Raw genomic sequence first — 26045 nt, forward strand, 5'->3', positions numbered from 1 at the left:
GTGCTTCACTGACTCAGGACGATTGGCATCAGGCAAGACAAAAACAAAATGTAACTGTCAAATGTAGCCTTCGAGTCAGCCACTGACATGAACACTCTTTGCAGTCATTGAAGGGCACAACCAACCCTGTGCCACACAATTCAGTTTTTAAAGTGCTGAGCGCAATTTAGTTTGGAGCACTTTGTGGCCACAACAACATTCTTGTTCAGGGCCACCAAAACCATTGGGCCGACTCTGTGTAGCCTCGGGAAATGTACAGGAGAAGAGTGCAGGAACACAAAACAAACAGAACTGGTGTAAACACAGATGTTTCTATGTGTGATGAGTGGATTAAGACACACAATACCAAAGGCTTAGAGACCTCTAGTGGTAATACTGTAACAGTAAGCGTTACTCTTCATTTTGTCACCTCTTAAACACAGCCAGATACATTGTAATTAATTCCAGCAGTTTGAAAGACATGTAGTTTCTGTTGAATCAAAGGCAACAAGATCCAGTCACTGAAAATTCAGGGTTTTGGTAACCAGTCCAGCTGGTATAGGAAGAGACGGGTGGATAGACAGATTCTGCGCAGTAATTAGATGGGCAGCATTCTTTCCTTCATCAGCATTTCCTTATAGGTTCTGGTTGGTATTGGTAGCTTTTGATGCCATAAAACAGTTTATGATTATTCATAAGGAGGCATGGCCAAGGACAGACCATCAGTACTGTCTTGGTTCTGTTGTAAAATCATGAAAAGGAAAAACATTAGTCCTTACTAGTTTACCTCAGGGGAATTTCTAGGATTTTTTTAAGGGTAAAGCCACACATCCTCTGCCAAGAAGTGACTTTGTAATGGCCTCCATTCATTTCAACGGGAGCTGATTTTTCGCATCCGCAAGGCTGGGATAGCTGGGGATGTGAGGCAAACCGGCGGAGTGACCGGAAAGACGGGGGACATGATGCGATAACCAATCAGACTAAACATCCGCTGTGTAAACTGTCTCCGCAAATTTTACTTCCCCGTTCCACATAGTTCTGTTAAGGAAGACTCGTTATTTATTGTTTTTTGCTTGGATTTCTACAATATACGATCAATATACATTTAATGAACACTTTTTAAAAATAGAAAACAAAATTGTGGGAGGGGAGAGCGATGCCAGGCTATCTCGTCAGAGAATGTGTGGCTTTACCATAACTGTGATGGCACTGATGGCACATTGTGTAACAACCGTGTGTTATGATCAAACACAAAAACGAGGAAAATCCATCAGATAAATATATATGTAAAATATATCAGGTTAAAAAAAACAGCTAAAGTATGTTTATTGATTAATAAATAACACACATTTTACTCTATAGCTGTTGTACACTTGCAGAGTAATATCTGAGTCATTAAATTAGGTCATAAAATATATAAAGTGAACAGCTTACATCTTATTTCCTTCCAGCCAGTTTCCAGTCACATATTTCTCCTTCCAACCACAATTCTGTTCATAGAAGGAAAATCAGACTTGCATAAAAAACCAAATGATTCTGCAGCATTTGGTTTCAGCATATTGGCAGTTACTAATATCCCTGCAATGTAAGGTCTTCCAGAAAGCAAACTTACAAAGATTGCCTTGCAGTTCACAGTTTTGAGACAGAGACAGTGGGTTTTAGATGTATAAAAAAGGTACCTTACCCACTTCACTTACTGATCTGAAATAGGGAGGGCTGGAGCTCTCAAAGCTCTGAAACACAACAACTTTAATAAACAAGGGCGACCAATATTTTTTGCCAACTCCAGCCAGTTTTATTGGCTCTCTTTAAAAAGATGAACCTTCTAGAGCCAAGGACAAGTGGCAGGAGTGGTTCCTTTAAAATGCTCTTCAGCTGAAGCTGTCGAGCATCTGGCTGGGCTGTGTTTCACCTGAATCACTTTTCATAGATGAGAAATTCTCAATGGCTACTCTACCTTCTTCCTGGTGTCTGAGTAAAGTAGTTCACGTTGGTCTCCAGCTAGCTTGACACTCCTAAGTTCAAATATGTCTTTTCTGGCTGGCTGCGAGAAGGGAGGAATCTGTCTCAACACGCACCACTCCTTTGACTCCAAGAACTATTTCACAGGCATGTTCCACAGGTGAGTCAAACTCTCCCATTTTTCCAAAACTTTAACTTGCGTAATAATGTTGCAAAACTGAAATTTTTTCTAAGGAAGATGCCAAAGTGTTGGTTCATGCCTAAGCTTGATAATTGCAATGCTAGGTTTACCCTAACAGACTCTGTGACGGGGCTTCAGATAGTACAGGTTTGGCTATATTGGCAGGGTGGCTCTTTCCCAGCAGCCCCAGGCCCCGGGCCCAAACAGAGAGGACCACGCCCATGCATTGGAGGAGGAGAGCACACTGACCCTTCCCCCTCTCACCTGATCCTGAAACTATTTAGATACTGTCATTGTTCTGGGTGTCTTCATCGAACACATTCAAAGCAGTGTTTGTTCAGATGGACTCATTTACCAATTTAACGATCTCATCCTGTTTATACATTTCAATACTGCTTATCTCATTTACTTCAACATATACTGTAGCCTATACAATAAGACACCTTGAGTTGAATCGAATCCATCACAAGGTGTATATTTCTCCTCTGTTCCTACTTGATGCCGTACAGTGGCTGTTATGGCCAGTCTACCTGACATGTCACATACCTGCTCAGTAAACGAATATACTGGAGTAATACAGGTTAAGTGCCTTGCTAAAGGGTACAACGGCAGTGACCTTTAGGTTACAAGACCAGTTCCATGATACTACATTGTCAGCCCCCAGAACATCACCACTGTTTGTTACCTAAACCTATATGTATGCTGTATTTCAAGTCACTCTGGATAACTGATCATTGTAAATGTTAATAACACTTTCTTCTATTTTGTAGTTACATTGTTTGCTGTTGATTTTTTTTTTTTTTTTTTTTTTGCGTTGACATCTTATTATGTGCTATTTTTCACATTTGCACATAAGTTCTATATCTTGTTTTGTATTGTTACATTACATTACAGGCACCAGTATTTTCCCTAACAGGTTTAACTAGTAGTTGATCCAATGTTTTCACATCTGCAATCCCACCTATGGGGTTACTGTTGCTCCTAACACTGAGTTATGCACTTGTTTTCATACTGTAAGTTGCTCTGGAAAAGAAAGTTTGCTAAATGCCATTAATCCAGTGCAGTTTATCTCAAGCTCACTCATGGGGATGCCTGTGTATCTTGCTTCTTGTTCCAACCCATTTCTTGCTCAATTAAGGTTGCTGAACATTTTTTCTTTCATAATACTTGTTTCATAATTCTTTCCTTCTTGTTAAACAATGCAGGTTTGTCCTGTTTTGTCCTGTTATTTTCATGGTCGTTGAATTCTTCATTATCCACCAAATGGTTAGTTTTATTTGCCTTTATGTCCACACTTTGACAAATTAGGAGCCTGTTAATTCACCTCTGTCCTTAATTTGATTAGTTAAAAAACTGACCCGGTTATGTAATTGTTTGCTATACAGCACAGTGTGAACATGTGACTTTTATTCTTCATGGCATACACAGCTATTTCTGACAAGTGGCTTAAGTGGGTACATTATCCCTCAAAACACACAAAACATTAAATCTCTGAGAAAAAAGAGGGGTTCTCTTTGCCTGATCCGTAACTGTTAAATTGAGATTACCCCATCGCCAGCCTTATATAAATGGCTGGATACCACCCCCCCCCCCCAGTTTGGCAAACTGCTTGTGTTGGTCCGCAAGAATGCAACAGTCATTCTTCCTTTTCTGCCACTGCCAACCCTAGCCCTCAACCCACCACTTCCCCCAGAATGCACCTCCCGTTTCCCATCTGAATGCATCACAAAACCTTGTTTGCTTGGTTCACAGAAAAAAATTTGTGCTTCCCTCTGAACTACTGCAGACAAAATGTCTGAATATTTCTATTTAATAAGAATAAGGATACTATAGAAAATAAACAATATATGCCATGAGCTATATTGCATTCTCAAAAATTGTGAAATTATATATTCTTAAATTAATACAGTTGCACAGAGTAAAGAGATTTTGTTCAATAAGCACTATGTATGTCTCCATATATGTATGCATTACAATTATGTACACCTGTAATACTTATTTTAATAAAATCCAGCAAAAAATAAATATGCAGTGAGATTGTGATTTTTTAAGTTCAGAAACTGAGGGGAACTGTTTTGTGGCCTCCAATGGCTTCCTCTTTCAATAAGTGTGGTAATACATGTAAAATGTAAAACAAATACAAGTAAAATCCATGTAATCCATAAATAAACAAGATCTCCTTCACAAGTCGGGAGATTATTACTAACAAATACGAAACCAAATATATTACTTTCCACTATTCGGTCAACAATTAAGTAAATTAAAAGCACCAGAACAGTGGCTCTTAATTGATTGAATCCTTCGTCTCTAGACAGACTTTTATGGTTTCCTGGGATGGGGGGTTTGTCTCAGTGCGAGAACCTTCCTTCAGGTGTAGGAAGGTTCCGTACTTATACCCCTCCTCACAGTACATTCCCTCCAAGTTTTCACCGCTGTTCGACATCTCCTTTAAGCTTTATGCTACACAACAACTCATTTAGAGCTCTTCTATTTCAAGAAGCCTCACATAGTTATCCCTACATAACCAGAGATGACTAACTCGCCTTCATCTTCCATGTAGCGACAGTGAGTCAGGCATATGGATTCTTACAACGCAACTTCCAAATAATCCACTGCTTTCTCATTGCCAGAGTGCTCTTAGTACAGGCCCTGGTTAATGGTTAATGGTGGGGTTCATATCCCTTGAAGTTTGAACTGTAACGCTATCTTTTTGATGAGCTGATTTTACTAAATCTGATCATATAAATGTTTTGACGTGAATAACAAAACGACCCGGGAATTCCCAATGGCTGATTACGGATTATTTATTATTATTATGATCATTACATATTCTTCATAAAGTTGGCACGCTTGTTAACCAAGCAAATAAATTAATACAGTTTGAGATTGATTATTATATAGGCTACGTTGCGATTTAAGCTTATGGTAATTCTTTAAAGAGTTTGCTTTCTCACGTATTTACATGAGTTAACAAAATATTACCAAATTAACCAACTGAAAAAGGTCTCTCACCAAGTATTCACTTAACCCATAATCAACAGTCGTGAACAAATGTGAAATACACGATGTAATCCCACTGCAGACTGCGAGAGCTACTAGGAATATAGAGTTTTAAGCAAGCCTTTGCGCGACACAAACGGAACCAGTGTAGACACGCTACGCGCCGCACCGTGCTGCTTCGCCGTGCTGCTTACGCGCCGCTTACGCTACGCGTGCGGTGGGTGCCCGCCGTTACGGATGCCATGCTTAAGTTACATTACATCACATTACATTACATTAGAGGCATTTAGCAGACGCTCTTATCCAGAGCGACTTACACAACTTTTTACATAGCATTTTACATTGTATCCATTTATACAGCTGGATATATACTGAAGCAATGCAGGTTAAGTACCTTGCTCAAGGGTACAACGGCAGTGTGCTTACCCGGGAATCGAACCTGCGGCCTTTCGGTTACAAGCCCAGTTCCTTACCCACTGTGCTACACCCCGTCCTGTCCCGCCCTTATCTCTTACCAGCAGGGCATTAAAAAAAAACGCTGGGGAGCAACAGCTCAAATGCACTTTACAATTGTATACAATAGCACGTTGACCACTATGATCAGTTAAAGGAAAGACTAGTTTAAACTGAATGCCAAAGAGCCCTTAGCCCCTAGGCTAAAAAAGTTTTCGTTCCAGGACCCAGAAGTTGCAAATAGAAGTTGACTTTCTGAATTGTTTCACCGTCGCCTTCGAATAAATGAGCGCTGCTGGGAAGGTAAGACTTTTTCATTATTTTTAGTGGGAACCGAAATTCAACTACAGCGTGAAAGATTAAAAAATGTATTGTCATTCACGCCCAGGCCAATTACACGATCACGAATCTCTCTGTGCGTAATGTAAACTAAGGTAGGCTACTGTAACTAAATGGCCACCGCATCATAGCCTACAATCGTGTCTGTGAACACCGCCCAATTTCCAAGTTACAAAAAGCAAGGAACGATTTATATATGTCACCTAAAAGTTACCGCATGGGCCTTCGGGCTCACTGTAATTTTTAAGCCCATATTTGTTGATCATGTTGACGCATTCAATGCATATTTCTAGGGGTCCGACAGTAGCATTTCCGACAGAAAAGAAATCGGACGAGTTGAATCTAGACAGCAGGACTGAAGTAGGCTATGTTTTAAAACCCGAGATCGCATTGGAAATTTACGTTAAAACTGTGTATATGTTGAAGTTTAATTGAGATTGGATCCTTACATAGATTCGTGTAACATACCGATTAGTTACTGTGCTGCGATGTGAAAATGTATTCACATTGATTGTTTGTGCTTTATGCGACATCAATGGACTTTCAATCTATTCCATGGTGAAATTGAAAAATGCTACACAGTCGACACCATCATCCTTTCACCATGCCATCAAGACCCTTTCGAAATGTAAGCCTATGTGCTCTCTGACGGACACGAGAGTTTTTATGTTTTTCAAAAGGTGTGTTTATAGCCTAATTAGCACGGCCATCAAAAAATGTATTACTGACACTGGTGTCAGTGTACGTTGCCGAATCCGGATTTATCTACACGGAGGGGAACATTTCATTTTAGGTCGCCTGATTAGTACGCTATAGGCTATCACGAGAACTAGCCTACTGCCTACAGGCTGGACTACAATTTTGACTTGTCTAATTGGAATAGCATGGTTAGTTAGCAATCTTTACAATGGTGTAATTATTTACGAACACTGTGTATGTCTTTATAAAAAAATATGGTGAAGAGTCTCAGTATTTAGGCTATATTACCAAGGTTTTCTTCGCTTCAATTTTGTGTTGCTCTCAGCTGCGTTTTCTTCCCAAATGGCTCTGGACTTTCTATGTTTTTGTCTGTTTGTGATTTTCTCTTGTGGACAATTCTCAGTGCTGCGCTCTGTAAAATATTCCCTGTGAAAACAGTTTTGATTAATTTGTAAAAAAAATATTGTTGCGCCGGAGAGTTCTGGGTCGGCTAATTATTAACAAAAACATTAATAACGTGTGATTTATTGTAGGCCTAATATCAACCACTTGTATGACATCGATTTCAGCCCCGCGTTATCGTTACCAATGTAGGCCTACTGTCGACACCACTCTTTAGTTCTAGACGTGTCTTTGCCTTTTTCCAAAATATCAGCGAATCTGAAGGATGTTCTATGACGCGAGATTACGGGCTAATTTAAGATTTTAAAACCTGGGTGTTTCATATCACGAAGATGATTCACGTTAAAGAGTATAGTATAGTATAGTATCGGAGTATATAGCCGTGGTAATTTACGATGCAAGGCTAACCTGGTCCGGAGCCGATATATGTTCAGGGCAGGCTATCAGATTGAAACTTAAAAGCACCGCTCTTCTACTAAACTATTCCTTGGAAAATGACCTGTCCTTTCCTGCAGGATCCTGTAGAGCTAGACAGTGTTCTCGCGGGTCGGACATTATTTAGAGACCGATTTCATCTGCTGTCTTTCTCCGTGGATACACTATACGAAAGATATATATTCTCAACGGAGGGAGCACAGAATAACAGTAGCTACATATGCAAGCTTCCTGAACCCTACGCGTCCACATGTCCTTCCCTTAATTTTGGGACAATGGCTTAAATCCTATAATTGTCTTCTCGAGTTTATGGATAAACTTTGCTGTGATTGCTTCGGGCAACATTTTGAATATCATGCATCAGTGTAAGGTTTAGGAGCTCTAGAATGAGCAGCTGCCACAGTAGAAATAAACAGTAGGACAATTAGTGAGAGTGTACCACTGTACCAACATCACCGTATAAAGTTTGCATAATGCTGATCCAGTAGGATGTTTAGCAACTGCCATCGCCAACTGCCGTCTGTTTTATCAAACCCTGCTGACTTGCTGGCTGCACAGTACCCTACAGCCACCCTACAGTATTAACATCTATACAGCATTAAATATTAAATAAGCATGGGAATAATATTACTCCCAGGGATTTTGAATTTATTTGATGTTTATTAAATGTTACACTCCCCCATTGGAATAACATTATATCAATATTCCCCCAGTGAACTAATGCATCAGTTTACACACATCGTCTTGAAATGGTTCAACAATTTTTGGAAAAATGTAGACAACTGCAGTGTGAAAAAAAGGTTTTATTTTTCAACATACAGAATATAGTTGTTATAGTACTTATCACACAGATATTTACAAAATAAAAATTCAGTAGACAAAATTATTGCAGGAGTACAGATAGCTAGCTTCCATGACCAGTGCCTCCCTCCCTGTCTGGGGCATTGCACAGCCAGTTTTTCACAACCTCTTCATAGTCTGTTTGCGTGGCCTCTCTTGAACCATTTCTCAAACCGTCGAAAATACGCAGTGCAAAACGTGTAACCCCACAGCTTATTCAAAGTGCCAGTACTACCATTAGAAACCAAAGTGGTTGTCTGAATTCTAAGGGGAATTCATTTGAAATTAGATTACTGATCAGTAAGGCTGGGGGGTCTGTCATGAAAAATATTGGCTACAGTCGCAGTGCGGTCGCAAGTTGTGCGGTCGCAAGTTGTTGAAAAAACATCGATCTATTTATAGATAGATCTCATGTGCAGCTGTGGAAAATATTTGAAATAGCGTGCGATTATAACAAGTTCTTGAAGTTTCATTAACATTAATAGGAAGTTACCTGGCTACTAGGAATAGCTTACGAGTGAAATACATTCATATAGGCTTTTACTTGCTTAATTTGGTCCATCACAGAAAGAAAGAGCATTCTTTTTTGCCTTTGATTTTAACAGAGTATTGTTGGAAATGGAGCATGCTGCAATTGCATTACAAAAAAAAAAAAAAAACGTGACCACGTGTCCATTTTTATTTCTTTAAAGTTTGTTTTGGTATAATATGTTGTACATTGTGAAGTTTGATGAGCACCTGATGTCACTGATGTTACTGACAAAGGAGCGCTGGCATCAACACTGTTGATAGGGGCCGTCAAACATCTGATTACAACTGACATGGATGAGAATCTTGATCCCAGCACATTCCAGAATCTGTATACATTGTCACACTTTGTTTCTCAGAGCATTTGGCAGTAGGCTACTCTTAAAATGCATAGGCCTATACAATAACACCATGGGCTACTTTAAGGTTGACAGAAAAATCACGGAAAGCACGAAAAATGGAGGAAAACGCGGAAATGGCATAAAATGGGGAAACTCACCAAATTTGTGGCACCTGCGACTTCTGTGACAAACACTCAGTATATTCCAATCACATTATGATAACCCCGTCTTTATTATATGAAACAGTTTTTCTCATCATCATGCTATATTATTGGGGGGGGGGGGGGTTTGGCCTGTAACATTGGGGGATTGTAACTCCCTATTCGCCTGTAAATTATGCCCTGGTAGCAACCGCTATCAGTGTGATTTTTAACAGAATTCACCTACCTTTGTAGATTTCAGCTTTTTTGTGTCTTCATAGGGCAATTTGTCGGTTTATTTATGCTTCATCTCCTGATGTTTTATGTATATTTGTACATTACACAAAACAGTTCAGGTATAATTCCATGAAAATGTCTGAAATATGAAACAAATGCAAATATGCAATCTCTTTACCATGGAATGAATGGGAAATGGTTCTGGATTTGGCAATTCCATGCCAATACCCAAATTATGCAATAACCCATTTAAGTGGATTGTACTGTGTTATCATTAACCTTTACATTACATCACTGTACATTTTGTTTGGCAGATGCATTCATCCAAACTGATGTATAATAAGTGCATAACTAAGGTCATTGGAACAACTACAGAACAACATTATTTGAAATTGTGGCCTTTATTGAAGGTAGTACTGAAAGCAAAAGTAGTGAACAGAGTGGTTAACAGAGTGGGCATCTTTTCTCGTTACGTGTACTCAGTGATTAAAACTGATTTTCCTAGGTTGAATTTATCATTTAATCATCCTAACTTGATGTGATGAAAGAAGCTGTGTTTTTACCTGCCAATGTATTATTTAGGTCGTTGCCACACGTTGGCACACATGGTTTCACCCTGTCTAATTTTCAGCTCAGCACCCACCACAGCCAGGAAGTAAGCTCATTAGTGAGATCAGGTGGTGCAGTGCATGGTTGAAGCAAATATCACAAACACTGCGGCCCACAGGACCTGGAGTTGAGTAGCGCTGCACCATAGTGTTGTCCGGGGTGATGGAGAGGTCCTGGAGGAGAGGCTATCTTGCCTCACCGAAATTACATAAGATGTATTCCAATGCTACCCAATATTTCCTCAATTCTTTCAAGTCACTTGGACCTGTGTTTTGTACTCTTACCATTTTACAATGTCGTGCAAACTTTGTGTCAGATCAAAGTGTCAAATATTTCGAATTGCCTCATGGAACAAATTCATGTAGAAAACTGCTGGTGAGTAACTACAGGAAGCATATTTCTCCAGAAAACATATGTTTATACTTGCATCTGAACTGAATTTCAGTAAATGTACAAGTTATTGTATATTTGCTACGTACAAGAAGTACTGCATGTAAAATACATATTGTACATACATACATAGAGAACCTCTTTATCCCCATGGGGACATTTTCCTGGCAGCATGTTACATTCACATTTACGAACACACACTTATACCAAGAAACATATTATCATTCACACAACAGAAAGCCTGGGCAGCGAAATACATACATACCAATACAAATTGGACATATACACGCCTATTCAATCAATCGTGACTGTGAGAAAGCCATCCACACATATGTTTGGCCTGCCCATGTACTGCATGCTTATACACACAGGGCCAAGTGACTTGAAAGAATTGAGGAAATATTGCGTAGCATTGCTTAGGAATACATCTTATGTAATTTCGGTGAGGCAAGATAGCCTATATTGTTTGTAGTACCGTAACTTGGCGTCATTTTGATAGCAATACTTTTAATCGCAGGCCTGGATTTTGGCAGTCTGAATGAATGAGTTATAGACGGGGTATGTCTTGTATGTGTGAGTAACTTGACCCACTCAACATCCTCTGATACGCAGCGGTACTTTATTATCCACCGAGGCGTAACGCTGCATTGCTGAGGTAAAATGGGAAGCGGGGAGTAATAATCAAGAACAAAAATGTGGCCGTAATGTTAACATATAAAACCCTAACATGTTCGGTAACTTCACAAGATTATGCATTTCAAAGGGTGTATCCTAATGAAATAAATTTGTGTATATAGCTCACATACGATTTAGCCTCGTTAGGAGACGTGCGCATAACTGATGGAGTAATTTAGCTGCAGTAACTCAAACGCTACGGAGACTCCGTGTTCAAACTTTGAATCGCGCACACTCTGTTGGAGTAGAGTGAACATTGCAAAGGTGTTTGACTATAGACTGCTAACGTAGCAAATAATTCCCATTATTGCAGCCAGTCACATTACATTACAACATAAGTTTCTGTAAATACTTGAAAATGAAAACATGTTACAATATACAAAATAAATTATTTCCATTTTTATTAAATAATTGAATGCAATTCACTTAACTGATGATTATCAGTTTGTATAAGCACACATATCATATAATGAAATATTAATCATGAAAAAATTGTTTTAAGTAGGCGTACTCAAACTTTTGACTTGCAAGTGTATCATAATATAGCCCAGTGCAGTGCAAGTGATATTTTAGAATCAGGTCAGATTATACAATTTGCATAATTGCAAGTATAATTAACCTGAAGAATACCTGACATACTGTACACCTTAAAGGAGCAGTTCACATTCTGGGGGTTTTTGACATTATTGCAGTTTCCATGTGCATGTTTTTGATTTGCCCAATTTTTGAGGATATTTCTGATATTTTGTAGAGGTTTCTGACAGCTTTACATTAGAGCATAAGGGTTTGTGATCTAAAGCTGGGAAATTCACTCAGTGTAAGTCCAAAGCAGTGTGTACAGTGATGTTATGCCTCCAGAGTTTTTGCATGTGTATATTACCTGATTATTCTTTTAGAAAACAAATACATTATTTTCCTTTGGAATTATTACCAGCCTCTGTAAACATAATACTGCTGTACAAGCTGCTTACCTGTTACCTGATGGAGTTACCTGTTGTGTATTTTCCTGTTTTAGACTACAATTCCCAAGATGCCTTAAGTCTGCAACTGTGAAGCCCTGGCAGGCCTTCAGAAACTTCTTCAAATATCTAAAATGTTTTTTTTTATCCCATACAAAAACTGTGTGGGCTAATCTAAAACTTAAACAATATTAAAAAACACCCAGAAAGTGAACTATCCCTGTAAACACACCTACAAAGTGCTATCTCTCTAAGAGGAGATGCACACCCCAGCCAACAATACTACTGTTGTTGTCGTCAAACAGGTTATTGAATCAATTAATAAGTATATACTATCAACAACAACATATATTGGCAGCTCGTTTTTAGTTGAATATTTCGCCTTGAGCTTAGGGTAATATCATGATACAATCATCGACTTTTATAGGATAATATCCCTGCTGTTTCCTGTGCAACAGTGTGCCAACGCCATCGTGATGCGCTACCTGCGGAAGAAAGTGGTCCTGGTGGCCATGGCGGCCTCTGTGATTTCGGTATTCTTCCTCTACATCACGCTGATTCCCGGGGGCCGCACCACCGTGGACGTTAGGCCGAGTTCGAGGAGTGCGATGGAAGGCCTGCTGGACAAGAGGCTCCGAGACTGGGCACTCAAATATGACAGCATCCCCTTCCAGCTGAAGGAGAGTGTGGCCAGGTAGGCCCCACATCGTCCAATCAAGAGACATGACATTAGCTCCTCCTCAAATTCTGATCCTATTAAAACGTATGTGATTGACCAGGCTCATGCAACTTATGACATGCACCTGAAGCTTCAAATGCCTTGCCGATCGAAAGCATGGGAACCCAAAATTTTTCTCATAAAAGCACCTTTGCTCCTGAGAACCCCAAGCTCAATTCCATTCATAATATAACATTCTGTCAGGACCACTGTCATCAAAGTAAGATCTTTATTTACAATAGGTTATGTTTGGCGGTATGGCTCTGTTCTCTAATCTCTCCCGCCAACCATGCAGCCTGCGTGGATAAGGCCAGGAAGCCAGCAGCCAAACCCCCCTAGAGGGGTACCCACAGAACAGATCCAGCAGCAAGCAAATTCTTAACACATAGGGATGGAGCTGGGCTGGTGGAGGGTATTTGCAGCGCAGTGTGCAGAGCTGCATGCAGGAAGAGCAGCCGAATGAGTAGAGGGGGGCTGTTTAATTAGACCGCCCTGTTATGTGAATGTACTGTGATAGCTGAACATCACTCAGCTGAGCATCAGCTGATTTGGCCGGGCGGCTTGACTCTTGTGGTCTGCCAGAACTAACGCGATGCTCCATTAATTCATATGAAATATTTTTTAAAGGGAAAATGTATTTTTACATTGTTCCAAGGACTCACATGGACCTGTGTCTAATAGGTCAGTTCTGTGTAATTGTGTGTTGTCTGTGTCAGTCCTGTGTATCTGGCTGTTCTCTATGTCAGTTTTGTGTATTTGGCTGTTGTCTGTGTCAGTTCTGTGTATTTGGCTGTTGTCTGTGTCAGTTCTGTGCGATTGGCTGTTCTTTGTGTCAGTTCTGTGCAATTGGTTGTTCTCTGTGTCAGTTCTGTGTATTTGGCTGTTGTCTGTGTCAGTTCTGTGCGATTGGCTGTTCTTTGTGTCAGTTCTGTGCAATTGGCTGTTGTCTGTGTCAGTTCTGTGCGATTGGCTGTTCTTTGTGTCATTTCTGCGTGATGTGCTGGAAAGCAGATTTACCCCCGGGGCAATAAAGCATTTTTCAGTTTGGCTCTGCCCATTCCAGCCGCGTCGCCCGCAACAGCTGCGTCTGCCGGGCCGAGCCGAACCGGGTCAAACTGCCGTTCATCCACCTGCTCTTCCCCAGCGTTTGGGCCAAGTACATCAGCTCCACCTTCTCTGCTTCTGAACAGGCCACCATGAAGGACAGCAGGGCCCAGGAGTACCAGCGTTTCCAGAAGAGGTGAGCTCTCCTGTCTTACACAGCTCTGCCATGCTAAAATCACCGCACACAGCGCGCTAAGAATGTCACGATACTGCATTTGACCTGTCAATACTTTCTGTTGTTAGAGGAAGACTATTTTATTTTATCTTTAAATCAGCTTTCAGGCAGATCACAAAAATTCTCACAATCAACTTGCAGACTACATACGTAAATTTGATTTTTTTTAACACGAAGTAATAATATAGTGAAATGTTCTGTGAACTTAAAGCAGTGCTTCAGAATGTATTTGTTTTGCTCTGAATAAATGGTTGTACAGGGCAGCTATAAACATCCTGTCCATGCCCCCCCCCCCCACCCCAAATGCCTCAGGTCCCAGAATGCAGCCGACCTCCTCATTGTTGCTGAAGCCAACAGCCCCCTGCAGTTTCCTACCCAGGGAGTGGAGGTGAATCCCCTTGGCACTATTCTGATCCCAGGTCAGTTCCTGCGCAGATCAACTGTGTGGCTGCCTTTCTGCATGTGCCTGTGCCTTTGTCTGTGTGTGTGTGTGTGTGTGTGTGTGTGTGCGCGACTGTGCGTGTGTGTGCTTGCCTGCATTTGTGTGTCCGTGTGCATGAGTGTACCTCTGAAGGTGTGCTGGTGTGTGTACTGTAAGTCAGCAAGTGTAGGTGCATTAAAGTATATGATTGTGTGCATGTGTGTGGTTTTTTAATTACAAATGGTAAACCTAGCGCAATAACATTCAAATCAATAATGAAATGACTGTTTGAGGAGCAAATATAGGACAAATAAGTTGAGTAACCTGTGGTTTTAAGAAAATATTATGCCAACTCTGCAATGCAAACCATGCGTTTTCATATGGCAGTATCTCGTTTGGACCTGAAACATCTATTGTTCATTCGATATCTCGGGAACACCTTGAGGGAATTTCTTCAAATTTGGCACAAACGTCCACTTGGACTCAAGGATGAACTGATTAGATTTTGGTGGTCAAAGGTCAAAGGTCAAGGAGGCGGTATTTCTAATTTTGGTGGAAGATAAAGATATGTTACAAGGACAATAGGCTTCCAGAGTCCCAGCATACTTCTGTGGATATCTTCAAGATCCAAATATCTGATAATTATGAACCCAGAAAATGTCTATTAAATGTCTATTAAAATACCAACTCAATTGTCTGGGAAGAATAAGAAGAAGCAAGTATTTCAGGATTATGCTTGTTTTTGTTTTTTTGTGGATTTTTGTATTTTTGGAGGGGGATATAATAAAGCTAACAGTCCATTAACCTGCGTTAAGATCAATACCTTGGCGCACTGTTACTCGAAACTTCCTTGATTGCCTGATCAAATGCTACATGATAAAAATGCATCCCACCAGCTGATGTGCCAAAAGGATATCCCTAAGTAAACGCATGTGTGTGACTGTTTGAGTGTGTGTGTGTGTGTGTGTGTGTGCACGCATGTGTGTGTGCGTGTGTGATTTTTGACCTGAGAAACGTGGACTCCTCTGATGTTTGTATTTTTTGTTTAGGACTAGGGATACGGGAGGCACCAAGAGATGTTCACTTGGTAAGTCAGCCATTTTTCAAACTCATCATGCTTGTCTCAGTCGTCATTTTACAGATTTTGTTTTTCCTTTAACAAAATACCTTATATTTAAAAAATATAGTTTTTTTAATTTTCAAATGACCGTTGCAGAGCACTGCATGGAGCATCTCATAAATAATGTATCCCAAGCAAAACAAATTAGATTTTTAATATACTTAAGCCTACAATTAAGTGTACCAAAATGTTTCAAGTGTACTTATAGTTTTTATACTTCATTTAAAGTATGCTTAAAATTTTGTTTTTAAAGCATACTTCCATATTTATGTCATTAAGTTGTACTTCAATGTACTTAAATTAAGTATACCGAATCACATATGCTTATAGTGGTATTTTGGTATGCTTACAAGAAGTATACTTTGGATTATGTTGTACTCTAATGTACTTCAAATAAGTATGCTAAATTGCATGTACTTATAATGGTATTTTAGTGTACTTATAAAAAGTATATTTTATTTTTCTTGCATCGCTTGCTCTTAGTGTACTTTTATTCTTCGCCACATGCTCTTAGTATACTTTCTGAAAATCTACTTTAGCTTCACTTACCTAAAAGTGTACTGTAAAGTGCACTTTATCTTAATCCTGGTAAATTTTACTAATAATATACTGATTGAAAGTTTACTTTTTTACTATTTACTATTACTATTTTATTAATTGTACAATTTTATTTCTCCCACTCCCCTGCCCACAAGCCTGACAAGGAATAGGAGTATTAAATAATGGATGGATGATTTCTGTTAAGCTTAATATAGTATTTGTGCTACAATAGAATTTGACTTCAAGTGTGCTTTTAACCCTTAGAGACATAGGGTGATTTTATGAATTTTTCACTATCCCCAGTTTTTTAATAAATAAAAAAATTAATTTCACCAATTTTAATGAAAAGGTACAGTAAAAAGATGTTTTTTGCTGCTTCTAAGTTCTTCAGAAGATCCGCTGCGGTTGTTGGGAGTGAGTTTCTAACCCTGTGCCTGCCTCAGGTGAACTTGACTGCCACAAGGGGAACATTTGACGTGGCGGCTAAAGTGGAGGGGGCCAGGGTCGAAGGTGAAGGGGGCTCAAACCTGACCCTGTCTAGCGGGCTCCTGGCCAACCTGAACCGACAGCTGCAGTTTGTCACCTACACCAACACCCTGTTCCACCCCGACACGGCCGACGCAGGTGAGACCGAGCGACGCCGGCACCCCCTTCCCCCCAAAACAGTCGGCGCGGGCGGGCCTGTGCATGGCCCGACACCCTGTTCTGCCTCCGCATTGCTGACTCAGGTCAAATCAAATCAAATCGTTTTGATTTGTCATAGCGCTTTTTACAGCGGACAATCAGAGTGACAGGAGGAAAACTGGGCAAATCAGACCTGAATAAAGCAGGTGAGCTTCGGCAGGAGGGCATGAGGGTTCCTGAGGCCGCATCAACAAGAAGAGTCTGCGAGTTATGCAGGGAGAGCGGCAGGTTTAACTGGACATTCTATGTTAGCTCTGCCCTTACGGGTTCTGATGCCAGTTCGGCTGAAGTTATTTTGTCTGTCAGCCTTACTCAGATGTATGCTGTAATCGCATTGTGATGTAGAGTGTGGATGGCAGTTGGCCTGCATATTTCTGTCAGAATGTAGGGGGAAGTTAAAGGGACAGGTTATGCATCACATTTAGATGCAGGCACCAGATTGGTTGGTTAGCGCATGTAAGGCCGCAAACCCGCTCCCCCCCCCCACCCCCCGTTCTGAGTAAAACCATTTTTTGGAGGAACTGGATTTTCGATCTAGTGTTTCTTTTCCGAAAGGGCTGCTAGTTCAGTTCTTTTTCATTTGTTTTTGATGTCTTTTGCCTGTGGTCCAATGTGGTTCAAGGTATCCCAGGTTTTGGAGTTGTCGAAAACAAAAAAGTTTCCCAGCTTTATTGAATTTAAGCGTATCTTGCTTTAAAATGGCTGCAGCAGCAGTTTATGAGGGGCATTGTCCTAAGAAGTGTCACTGTTGCCTGCATTCCAGTGCAGTTTAGCACAGACGGGCATCAGTCCATCTTCATCATCAGGATTCGACACAGGGTCTCCCCAAGACTGTACAACCCAGGCCCCAAGGGAGGTATGTGCATGCAGCAGCCTTATATTCCCACAGCCTTACACCATGAAGTATCTACATAACATTCACAGCATTTAACAGACACTTTTATCCAGAGTGACTTACACAACCTTTTGCATTTTTACATAGCATCCATTTATACAGCTGGATATACACTAAATGGCCAAAAGTATGTGGACTCCTGACATCCAACATCTCATCCAAAATTATGGGCATTGATATGGAGTTGGTCCACCCTTTGTGGCTGTAACAGCCTCCACTCTTCTGGAAAGGCTTTATGCTAGATGTTGGAACATTGCTGCTGGGATTTTCTTTCATTCAGCCAGAAAAGCATTAGTGAGGCCGCGCACTGATTGGGCAATTAGGCCTGGCTCACAGTTGGCATTCCAATTGATCCCAAAGGTATTGGATGGGGTTGAGGTCAGTTCTCTGTGCATGCCGGTCAATTTCTTCCTCACTGTTTTTGACAAAACCATTTCTATATGGACCTTGCTGTTTGCCCAGGGGCATTGTCATGTTGAAGCAGGCAAGAGCCTTCCAAAAAAAACTGTTGGAGATGCAAAGAATAATCTAGAAAATGATTGTATGGTTGAGCATTAAGATTTGCCTTAACTGGAACTGAGGGGCATTGTTCAAACTATGAAAAACAGGCACAGACCAAGGGGTTTCCAGATACTTTTGGTCATATAGTGAAAACTGAAGCAATTGGGTAAAAGGTCCAGGAAACTGTAATCTGATGTGTTCTTTTAATACTTTTTTGCATTCACACACGGCCAAGAAATATTTTTTAATGATTCTTGTGGAAAAAAAAACGTATAAAAGCCTGTGCCGAAATTAGCTTGCGTTCATTATTCAGGTATAATGTCTGGAGTTTTAGACTGCTATAGAATCTAATGTTGGAGTACAGTTTTACAACATTATTATGCATTGAATTATCTTCAGGTTTAACATTACTATGGTAAAGCCTAATTTATGTTGCTTTTCTTGTTTTGTCTGGTGGTGTAAAGTTACTGCCCTAACCGGTTGTAACTTAGCTAGCGACAAGGAATGGTTTACATTTGACGTGTCTTAATGATATGAATGTTAATGTGTGCAGGACACACGCCCACCATGTCCTTGTCCTCTAAACAGGTCACAATAATCTAATAGTATTTATTACAATTTAATGGCTATAATTAAAAACTTGAAAGAAATATTAAGAGGACAATCAGTTGTCACTTCTGGGGAGTACAATCGCAATTTGATTTCACGTTTTCTGGACCTTTAAGTGTGGAATAGATCCTTTTGGTTACAAGCACACTTCCTTACCCATTATACTACACTGCTACCATACGATATCTACAATACAAACATCAATATCAAAATGACTGTGTCTACTTACTTCTAGACTACAACATCAGTGCCCTGGTCACTATTGCAACCAAGACATTCCTGCGCTATGACAAGCTACAGGACTTGATTGACAGCATACGTCTCTACTACCCGACCGTCACCATAGTGATCGCAGATGACAACGAGAACCCCGAGCGTGTGACTGGCCCCTACATTGAGCATTACATCATGCCCTTTGGGAAGGTGAGAGAGCTGGTGAAGGCGAGCTCCACTCTGGGGGTCCCTGGCCGTGAACTCCGACGAGGGGAGGAACACACGTTTTCCCATTGCATTCGCTTGTGGCTACGAGGGAAAATGGCAGTTGATTTACAACACACTACACAACATTACTGACACTCTTACCCAGAGCGATGAACTACAGTGGAAAACATCAGTTTCACTCTCAGAAATACAAAAACACAGTCTCACCTAGAAGGTATAGAGGTCCATTTATAGTCAATAAGTAATACTAACGTAGCAAACAACAAGTTGTATTGTAACAAGGAGGTGCGATGGGACAGGTGACCTATTTTACAAAGCTATACTAATAACATCCAAAAGGAAATCCAAGGAAAGAAAGAAAAAAGGGGATCAGGGTAGTACAATCTGAAGAGGTGAGTCAGTCTACATTCGATGGCAAGCTTTCTGCTTTGTTTGAGCAGTCCTTCGCTCCAGGATGAGAGTGAAGAACCTCGGCATATCGCCGGAGGCTCAACCCCCCCCCCCCTTCCAACTGAGCTCACGGGGGCTGTTTGTTTGAATCTCTGAAGCTTTGGAACCCAGGAGCTGTGCGCCTTTCTGCCTCCAGGGATGGTTCGCGGGTCGGAACCTGGCCGTCTCCCAGGTGACCACGAAGTACGTGCTGTGGGTGGACGATGACTTCATCTTCACGGCCAACACCAAGGTGGAGAAGATGGTGGACATTCTAGAGAGGACCACGCTGGACCTGGTAAGCCTGGACCCGGAGCGTTCTGAAGCCGTAGGGTGGCATCCGAAGGCTCATAACAGAGCGGATTGCTCTGTCAGACCTAATCGTGAACCAACGTTAACGCCAAGGTGTGTGTGCTAAGGGCAGACATTCCAGGGGTTATAGAGTAAAAGTCCTGCCATGTATTTCATCCACCCCTGAACTCAGCCAGCTGATTTAGCTCTACCTCCTGGCTGAAGAATGGTGCTCATTAGAAAATCCAGGTGACTGGAACAAAATCCTGGGATGAACTTTTATTTTCTGAACCCGGATTGATTGTCCACCTCTGGCTAAGGGGCTACCTTGTGAACAGCTTGGTTTGACCATGTTCTCATCAGGAGCAAATGGTTTGCAGACTCATACTTTACAAAAAATGATGTTGAATCAATGTAAAGCATTTGATTAGAGGTGTTTTTTAGTGTATTGCATTTTTTCTAGTTATCTAGTCAGGTTACGTCACTGGTAAACCAATGTGTTGTATGTGTATAAGGCACAAAAACTAGCTCATAATGCTGTGCCTAAATGTGAAACCACTACAAGATGAGAGCTGCCTCCACAGTGGGCAGGAAGTCTAAAAAAACTCTAGCATGTGAAACCACTATAAGATGACAGCCGCCTCCACAGTAGACAGGAAGTCTAAAATAACTCTAACATCAAGCTTTCTCTACAGTTTTCTACACATTGGTTTTGTAAATGTATTATTTTTGCCTGCAGCAAGCTTGGCAGTAAAACTGCATTGTTAGCTCACGACCGTCACCTTTTGTGTCAACAGCAAAGTCATGCAGAAAAACCAGACTTACTGCCATGAGTGTAATTAAATTAAATTAAATTAATTTGCTCCTTTGTCGCCTCCTTATGGGATAAAACACTCGACAGCACCAGGTGGTGTGTGAATTTCAGAGGCCGCAAGTGCTGCTTTGGGTAGAGGCTTTTGGCTTTGTGTCATCTGTTATCTTGTGAGGGGCCAACACTGACATGAGGCTAGTTAAGCACTGGCCTTGGAAGAGGAAAACTCATATATTACAAATGCTGTGACTGCTCTGTGGGGTACAGATATCTATCAGCTAAGCACATAAGTGCCAGTCTATGAAAATAAATGTCTGACATCCAAACATTAACTATTTAAATATTACTTAAGTGAACTGCTAAATGGTGTGAAATTTAAATTCCTATTCAAACATGTACATATCCAAACATGTACAAATAAATGTATGTGGTGTGTGCGTGTGTGGGTGTGCATGCGTGTGTGTGAATGTGTATGCATGCATGTATGTTCCTTGTGTTTGTGTGTGTGTGTGCATGCATGTTTATGTTTTTGTATGTTGTGTGTGTGTGCGTGTGCGTGTGCGAGAGCACAGGTGGGCGGGGCTGTGCGGGAGGTGACAGGCTACACTGCCACCTTTCGGCAGACGATTGTGAGGGAGCAGGGGGGCACGGAGGGGGACTGCCTCCACATTCGAAGGGGTTACCACCACGTCATCCAGGGCTTCCCAAACTGCGTGGTCTGTGATGGAGTCATCAACTTCTTCCTGGCCCGAACCGAAAAGGTTCGGCAGGTTGGCTTCGATCCCCGGCTGGCTCGAGTGGCTCACCTGGGTAAGCATACACCTCCATCGCACTCTCAAACACGCACGCACATACGCACACACACACACGTGCACACATGCACACACACACACACACACACACACGGAAACACGCACAAACACATGCATACACACGCAAACACACACACATACAAACACACGCACACATGCACACACACGCACACACATGTGCACACGCACATGCACACACACACACACACACACAAACAAACACAAACACACACTAACACAAACATTTAACAGAACATTTTCGTCCTACTAAAAAAAGAATTTGCATGTACAGTGTATCAATTCTAAATACTCTTTAAGACCCTGAAGAAAAGATCTGGCAATATTAATTATTATTTTAATTTTAAATCCCCACCCCCCACCCCACAGAGTTTTTTATTGATGGGCTTGGCTCCCTTCACGTTGGCTCCTGTGATGATGTCATCGTCAGCCATGCCTCCAAGATCAAGCTCCCCTGGGGCCAATCAGAAAGCAGCAAGGCTTACGCCAAGTTCCGCTATCCACCCATGTCCTATGACATTGTTCGCATGAAGGAGGGTCTCTTATACTTTAAAAATGGCATCCAGTGCATGAGTTCCAATGCATGAGTCCCCACTGCCCCCCACCCTGCCCCCCAACTGTCGGAATTGCCAAGGAAACACTCAGAGATTAAAACCCAGTGGCTGAAATCCTTCTGTTTGTGGGAATAACATCCAGTTTTGCTGCACCGAAAAGGCCTTACAAATCCTATGGCAAAAAGTGAAACCCCCAAACAGTTCCCCCCAAAATCACCAGCTCGCTATGGGGTTCCAGATGTACTGTAACACGTTTGTACAAGGATCATTTTGCTATGATAGCAGCTAGTGAAATTTTTAAAAAAATACTGGAGAAAAAGGGAAAATTGTTGAGGCTATACATTTTATGGAATTAGCAGGGATTTTTATTCTTCAGGCCCTTTTGTTTTACTGTATTCATTTCTTTACTGGGCTCTCTCTCAGGAAGGAAAATAGCCATCTGTTTGAAAGATGTTTTACAGGATATGTTTTGAATGCTGAGATGTATGTTTCATGTATGTTTCTTTTTTGTTTTTTTGATGTGGAGAAAGTTCATCATGTGACCCGGAGTGCACATAAATGATACGTACAGCAATAGCACACTTTATGGAAACACTGTGCTTAACAGAGTTTAGTACTCTTAGAACTTTTATCTGTGGCCTTTCTTCTGTTGTTGTCTGTCAGAGCCATTTTCATCTGTAAAATGTGTTGTTATCTTTTTGACGAAGAGTGGTAATGACATTTTGTGACCATCAGTAATTTGAAATTAAGTGTACAAGCCAAAGAAGATTGCACAAAGATTATCATTGTATGTAGAAAAGTACTGGACAAAGAAATACGTTTAAGCTGATGCTGTTATGCTATTTATTTCTTCATTTTTGTTTTGTGTCGATATTACATTAATTACATATTGCATGTATTATGCCAAAAAGAATGCCAGAAGTTGTTGGAAAATATTGCATTAATCATCAAACTCTGTTTATAACTACAGTGTTTCCATAATTTGTGCCAGTACTGTCTGCATCACATATATTTATGTGAGAACAACATTGGAATGTTCTGGAATGTTACCCTCTTTGTTGTTTTCTCAGAAGATGAGTGTACCAGTGGAGTTAGGTTGACAAAAGCCAATGTACAGCTAACTCATGGAAGGATTCATTGTTACACAATAAAATATCCAGTGTTGATTCAACTCTAACAGAGTTCATATGAGTCCTGAAGGGCTAGAGTTGATTTAACACTGAACATTTCACTGTGGGTTATTTAGCATTTTGGCCGCTAGATGGCAGCCATAGAATATGCAATGATCAGAATTTTCTACATATTGCTGGAAAATGTTCTTCTTGTCTGTACATGAACGTTTTACAACTTGAATATGATTTTTATGTTTAATTCATTGAAAAAGCGTTGTATATATGTATTATATTTGTTTTCACCTTTTTTCTCATTATGAGAAAAGAGGTTTGCTGCACATCGTTGCTAAGTCCATGCGGTGCACTCTCAGTCATGTTAAAAACGTAAATCTTTGTGTGACAGACACTTGTGTCGGATTTGGAGTCTATGAATATGTATTCTATGGTTTATTAATGTAGGATTGTGATGTGGTCCAAGAATATAAGGATGAGAACAGGCCATTCAGCCCATCCTTACTTACCATTTATCCACAATCTACAGGAGGGGTGCACAACAAGGGCCGATCTGCTTCAGGACTTTGTGACAGCTTCTGCTCTTTATTATTTAATTAGCTCAATCATATCTTGATCTGACATTTGTATAAGCGCGTAGTGTGCAAGTGCATCTTAAAGATTTGACTGTGCTGATATACAGGAGTGAACCACTGTACTTTATAGAGTTGTCAGAAAACTAAATCTAAGGTGATTGGTTGGAATAAATGCCAATGCGCGGACTAGCCCTGCAGTTGTGTACCCTCCGCTCTAGATACTCAAATCTGGCCATTGAGGCCAATACTACTACCCTGCACCTTACTGTACTGCTTTTGTAAAGTTTTTTTTTGCTTCATGGTTGCTTTGCCAATATGCAGATCTTTGTATGTACCTGATAGCAGGAGGTTTGACTTGCACATGCGTATGCCGTAATTACTGAATGTTGAAAGGTGAGGTGTCATGAAATAGTCTAGACGTGTTCTAGAAAGCCATATATCTACAGGGGAAAAAATATGTGATGCACTTTCTACCGTACTGGAAAAGGGTTCAGAGCTTGTCACACGTTTTATTTATTTTTGATATCGGTGTGTCAAAGTATGTGCTGTGTGATGTGTGTTTCTCACGCAATGTATTCCACCACCGGATGACCTGGTCCATCTACAGTAGGCCAGTGTCTTTGGCTTCTTTAAATTTCCAGCAGGGAAGTTGAGTCATATAGTTTGCAGCGAGACCTGCAGCAGTCCAGACATTGCCCCTACTCTAATTTGCATATGCGCATCTGGGAATTCAGTATTTGATGTGATTGTGTATTTTTCTGTTGAGCACATTTGTGTCTACAGTGTGACCCTGCTGGATATCGAAGACTGGGAACGGCTAATGAAGTCATTACTGTTTTCTGCATGAGAGCGCTCTCATATTTTTCTCACATACCGTAAATATATTTATGCATATATGTATATAAAATATAATTCTACACAACAGAGCTGGGGAAATTAACTTGTAAATACTTGAATTACCTTTGAATGGTATAATAATGCTGTTGTATATGCCAGTTATATTAAATATGACATTTTTGATATACTGTAGGTACAAAAATACATTGAGTTTATTTTGCAGTGCCTGTTTGCCTAGTGCCTTTGTTCAGAAATGGTGAATGGAGAAATTAAAATGTTTTGCAGATTGCCCTTATGACCCTTAGATTCGTAGCATTACACAAGGGTTTCCTTGGGGGGGTGGGGGTGCTTTTTGTACATGATTGTGTGTGTGTGTGTGGAAGGATGGGTTGGATGTCTGATAAAATTTATGTGTGTGTGTGTGGGAGCATACATTATGTCTGTTGATAGGAGGGATGGATGGGATGTGTTTGGGTAAGATAAGGCATGTGGGAGTCGTGTGTGTGTTTGGGGGGGTTGTGTGTACAGTCAGTCTTATGTTCTTATGTTTTGATACAGATAACTGGCCTACATGCTGGGAAAAACTCTGCTAGATTAAAAGGAAAGGCCCAGAGGCCATTTTGTCAAGAGACTTCTGTGAAATATGAAATACACGCTAACGTAAATATGTAAAAACAACATAAAGAGGGCAAATACTTAATTTCTGGTGATTTAATATTTTTCTTTGCCTTGTTTTTAACAGCAGCAGGAAAGCAGGAAAAGCTGTCATGTGTTGAATTCATCTGAAGATGATGAAAATAAATACCCACAATCAACAGCAGAGGACAGTGTGTCTGCATATCAGATGCACACAGCATTGCAAACGGATGACAGCTTGTTCAGCCTACCTGTGCAGATTTTTTAAATATATAATATATATTGCCCTCAAATTGGACCATTCATATCAGCATCTCAAAGCTGTTCAATGAAGGAGGAAAACTCACCTCAACCTCCAGCAATGTGTACCACCCATCTGGGTGATGCACGGCAGCCATTTTGAACCACAACACTCACTACACATCGGCTGATTTTAAGCCGGCGGTGGATGATTGGGTGATTTGATTGAGAGAGCCAATGGCTGTTTGGCCAGGGCACTGGGGAATCCCCTACACCTTGCTATAGATGTCACATTATCTTCAGTGATCTTTAATGAAACATTGAGTTTTTTGCAAAGTTTG

General features: G+C 40.7%; 1 protein-coding gene and 1 long non-coding RNA gene across 3 annotated transcripts; both read left to right on the plus strand.

Moving 5' to 3' along the window:
• Positions 1 to 660: 660 nt before the first annotated feature.
• Positions 661 to 4147, plus strand: LOC118207881. The gene is made up of 2 exons (XR_004761476.1): positions 661 to 2101; positions 2288 to 4147. It is a non-coding gene; the product is annotated as an uncharacterized LOC118207881 (long non-coding RNA).
• A 1400-nt stretch (positions 4148 to 5547) lies between these two features.
• On the plus strand, positions 5548 to 25126 carry LOC118207800 (beta-1,4 N-acetylgalactosaminyltransferase 1-like). 2 transcript variants are annotated; one of them, XM_035381848.1, is made up of 12 exons: positions 5548 to 5878; positions 6497 to 6542; positions 12628 to 12863; positions 13951 to 14127; positions 14479 to 14585; positions 15637 to 15674; positions 16691 to 16871; positions 17695 to 17787; positions 19172 to 19359; positions 19964 to 20104; positions 21481 to 21718; positions 22108 to 25126. In XM_035381848.1, exons 2-12 carry the CDS (start codon positions 6519 to 6521, stop codon positions 22323 to 22325), a joined length of 1641 nt encoding a protein of 546 aa, XP_035237739.1. In that variant the 5' UTR covers positions 5548 to 5878; positions 6497 to 6518; the 3' UTR covers positions 22326 to 25126. The 2 variants fall into 2 exon arrangements, with proteins under 2 accessions (XP_035237739.1, XP_035237740.1); XM_035381849.1 differs by lacking the exon at positions 6497 to 6542 and having other exon boundaries at positions 5549 to 5878.
• The last annotated feature ends 919 nt before the right edge of the window (positions 25127 to 26045 follow it).

Source organism: Anguilla anguilla, chromosome 11, assembly GCF_013347855.1.
Source record: "Anguilla anguilla isolate fAngAng1 chromosome 11, fAngAng1.pri, whole genome shotgun sequence".
Classification (NCBI taxonomy): Eukaryota; Metazoa; Chordata; class Actinopteri; order Anguilliformes; family Anguillidae; genus Anguilla; species Anguilla anguilla.

Coding starts and splice junctions, on each gene's coding strand:
- LOC118207800 (XM_035381848.1), top strand. CDS start 6,519: ATGCCATCAAGACCCTTTCGAAAT. Junction 17,788..19,171: donor CAACCCAGGCCCCAAGGGAG/GTATGTGCATGC, acceptor ACTTACTTCTAG/ACTACAACATCAGTGCCCTG. Junction 21,719..22,107: donor GGCTCGAGTGGCTCACCTGG/GTAAGCATACAC, acceptor CCCACCCCACAG/AGTTTTTTATTGATGGGCTT.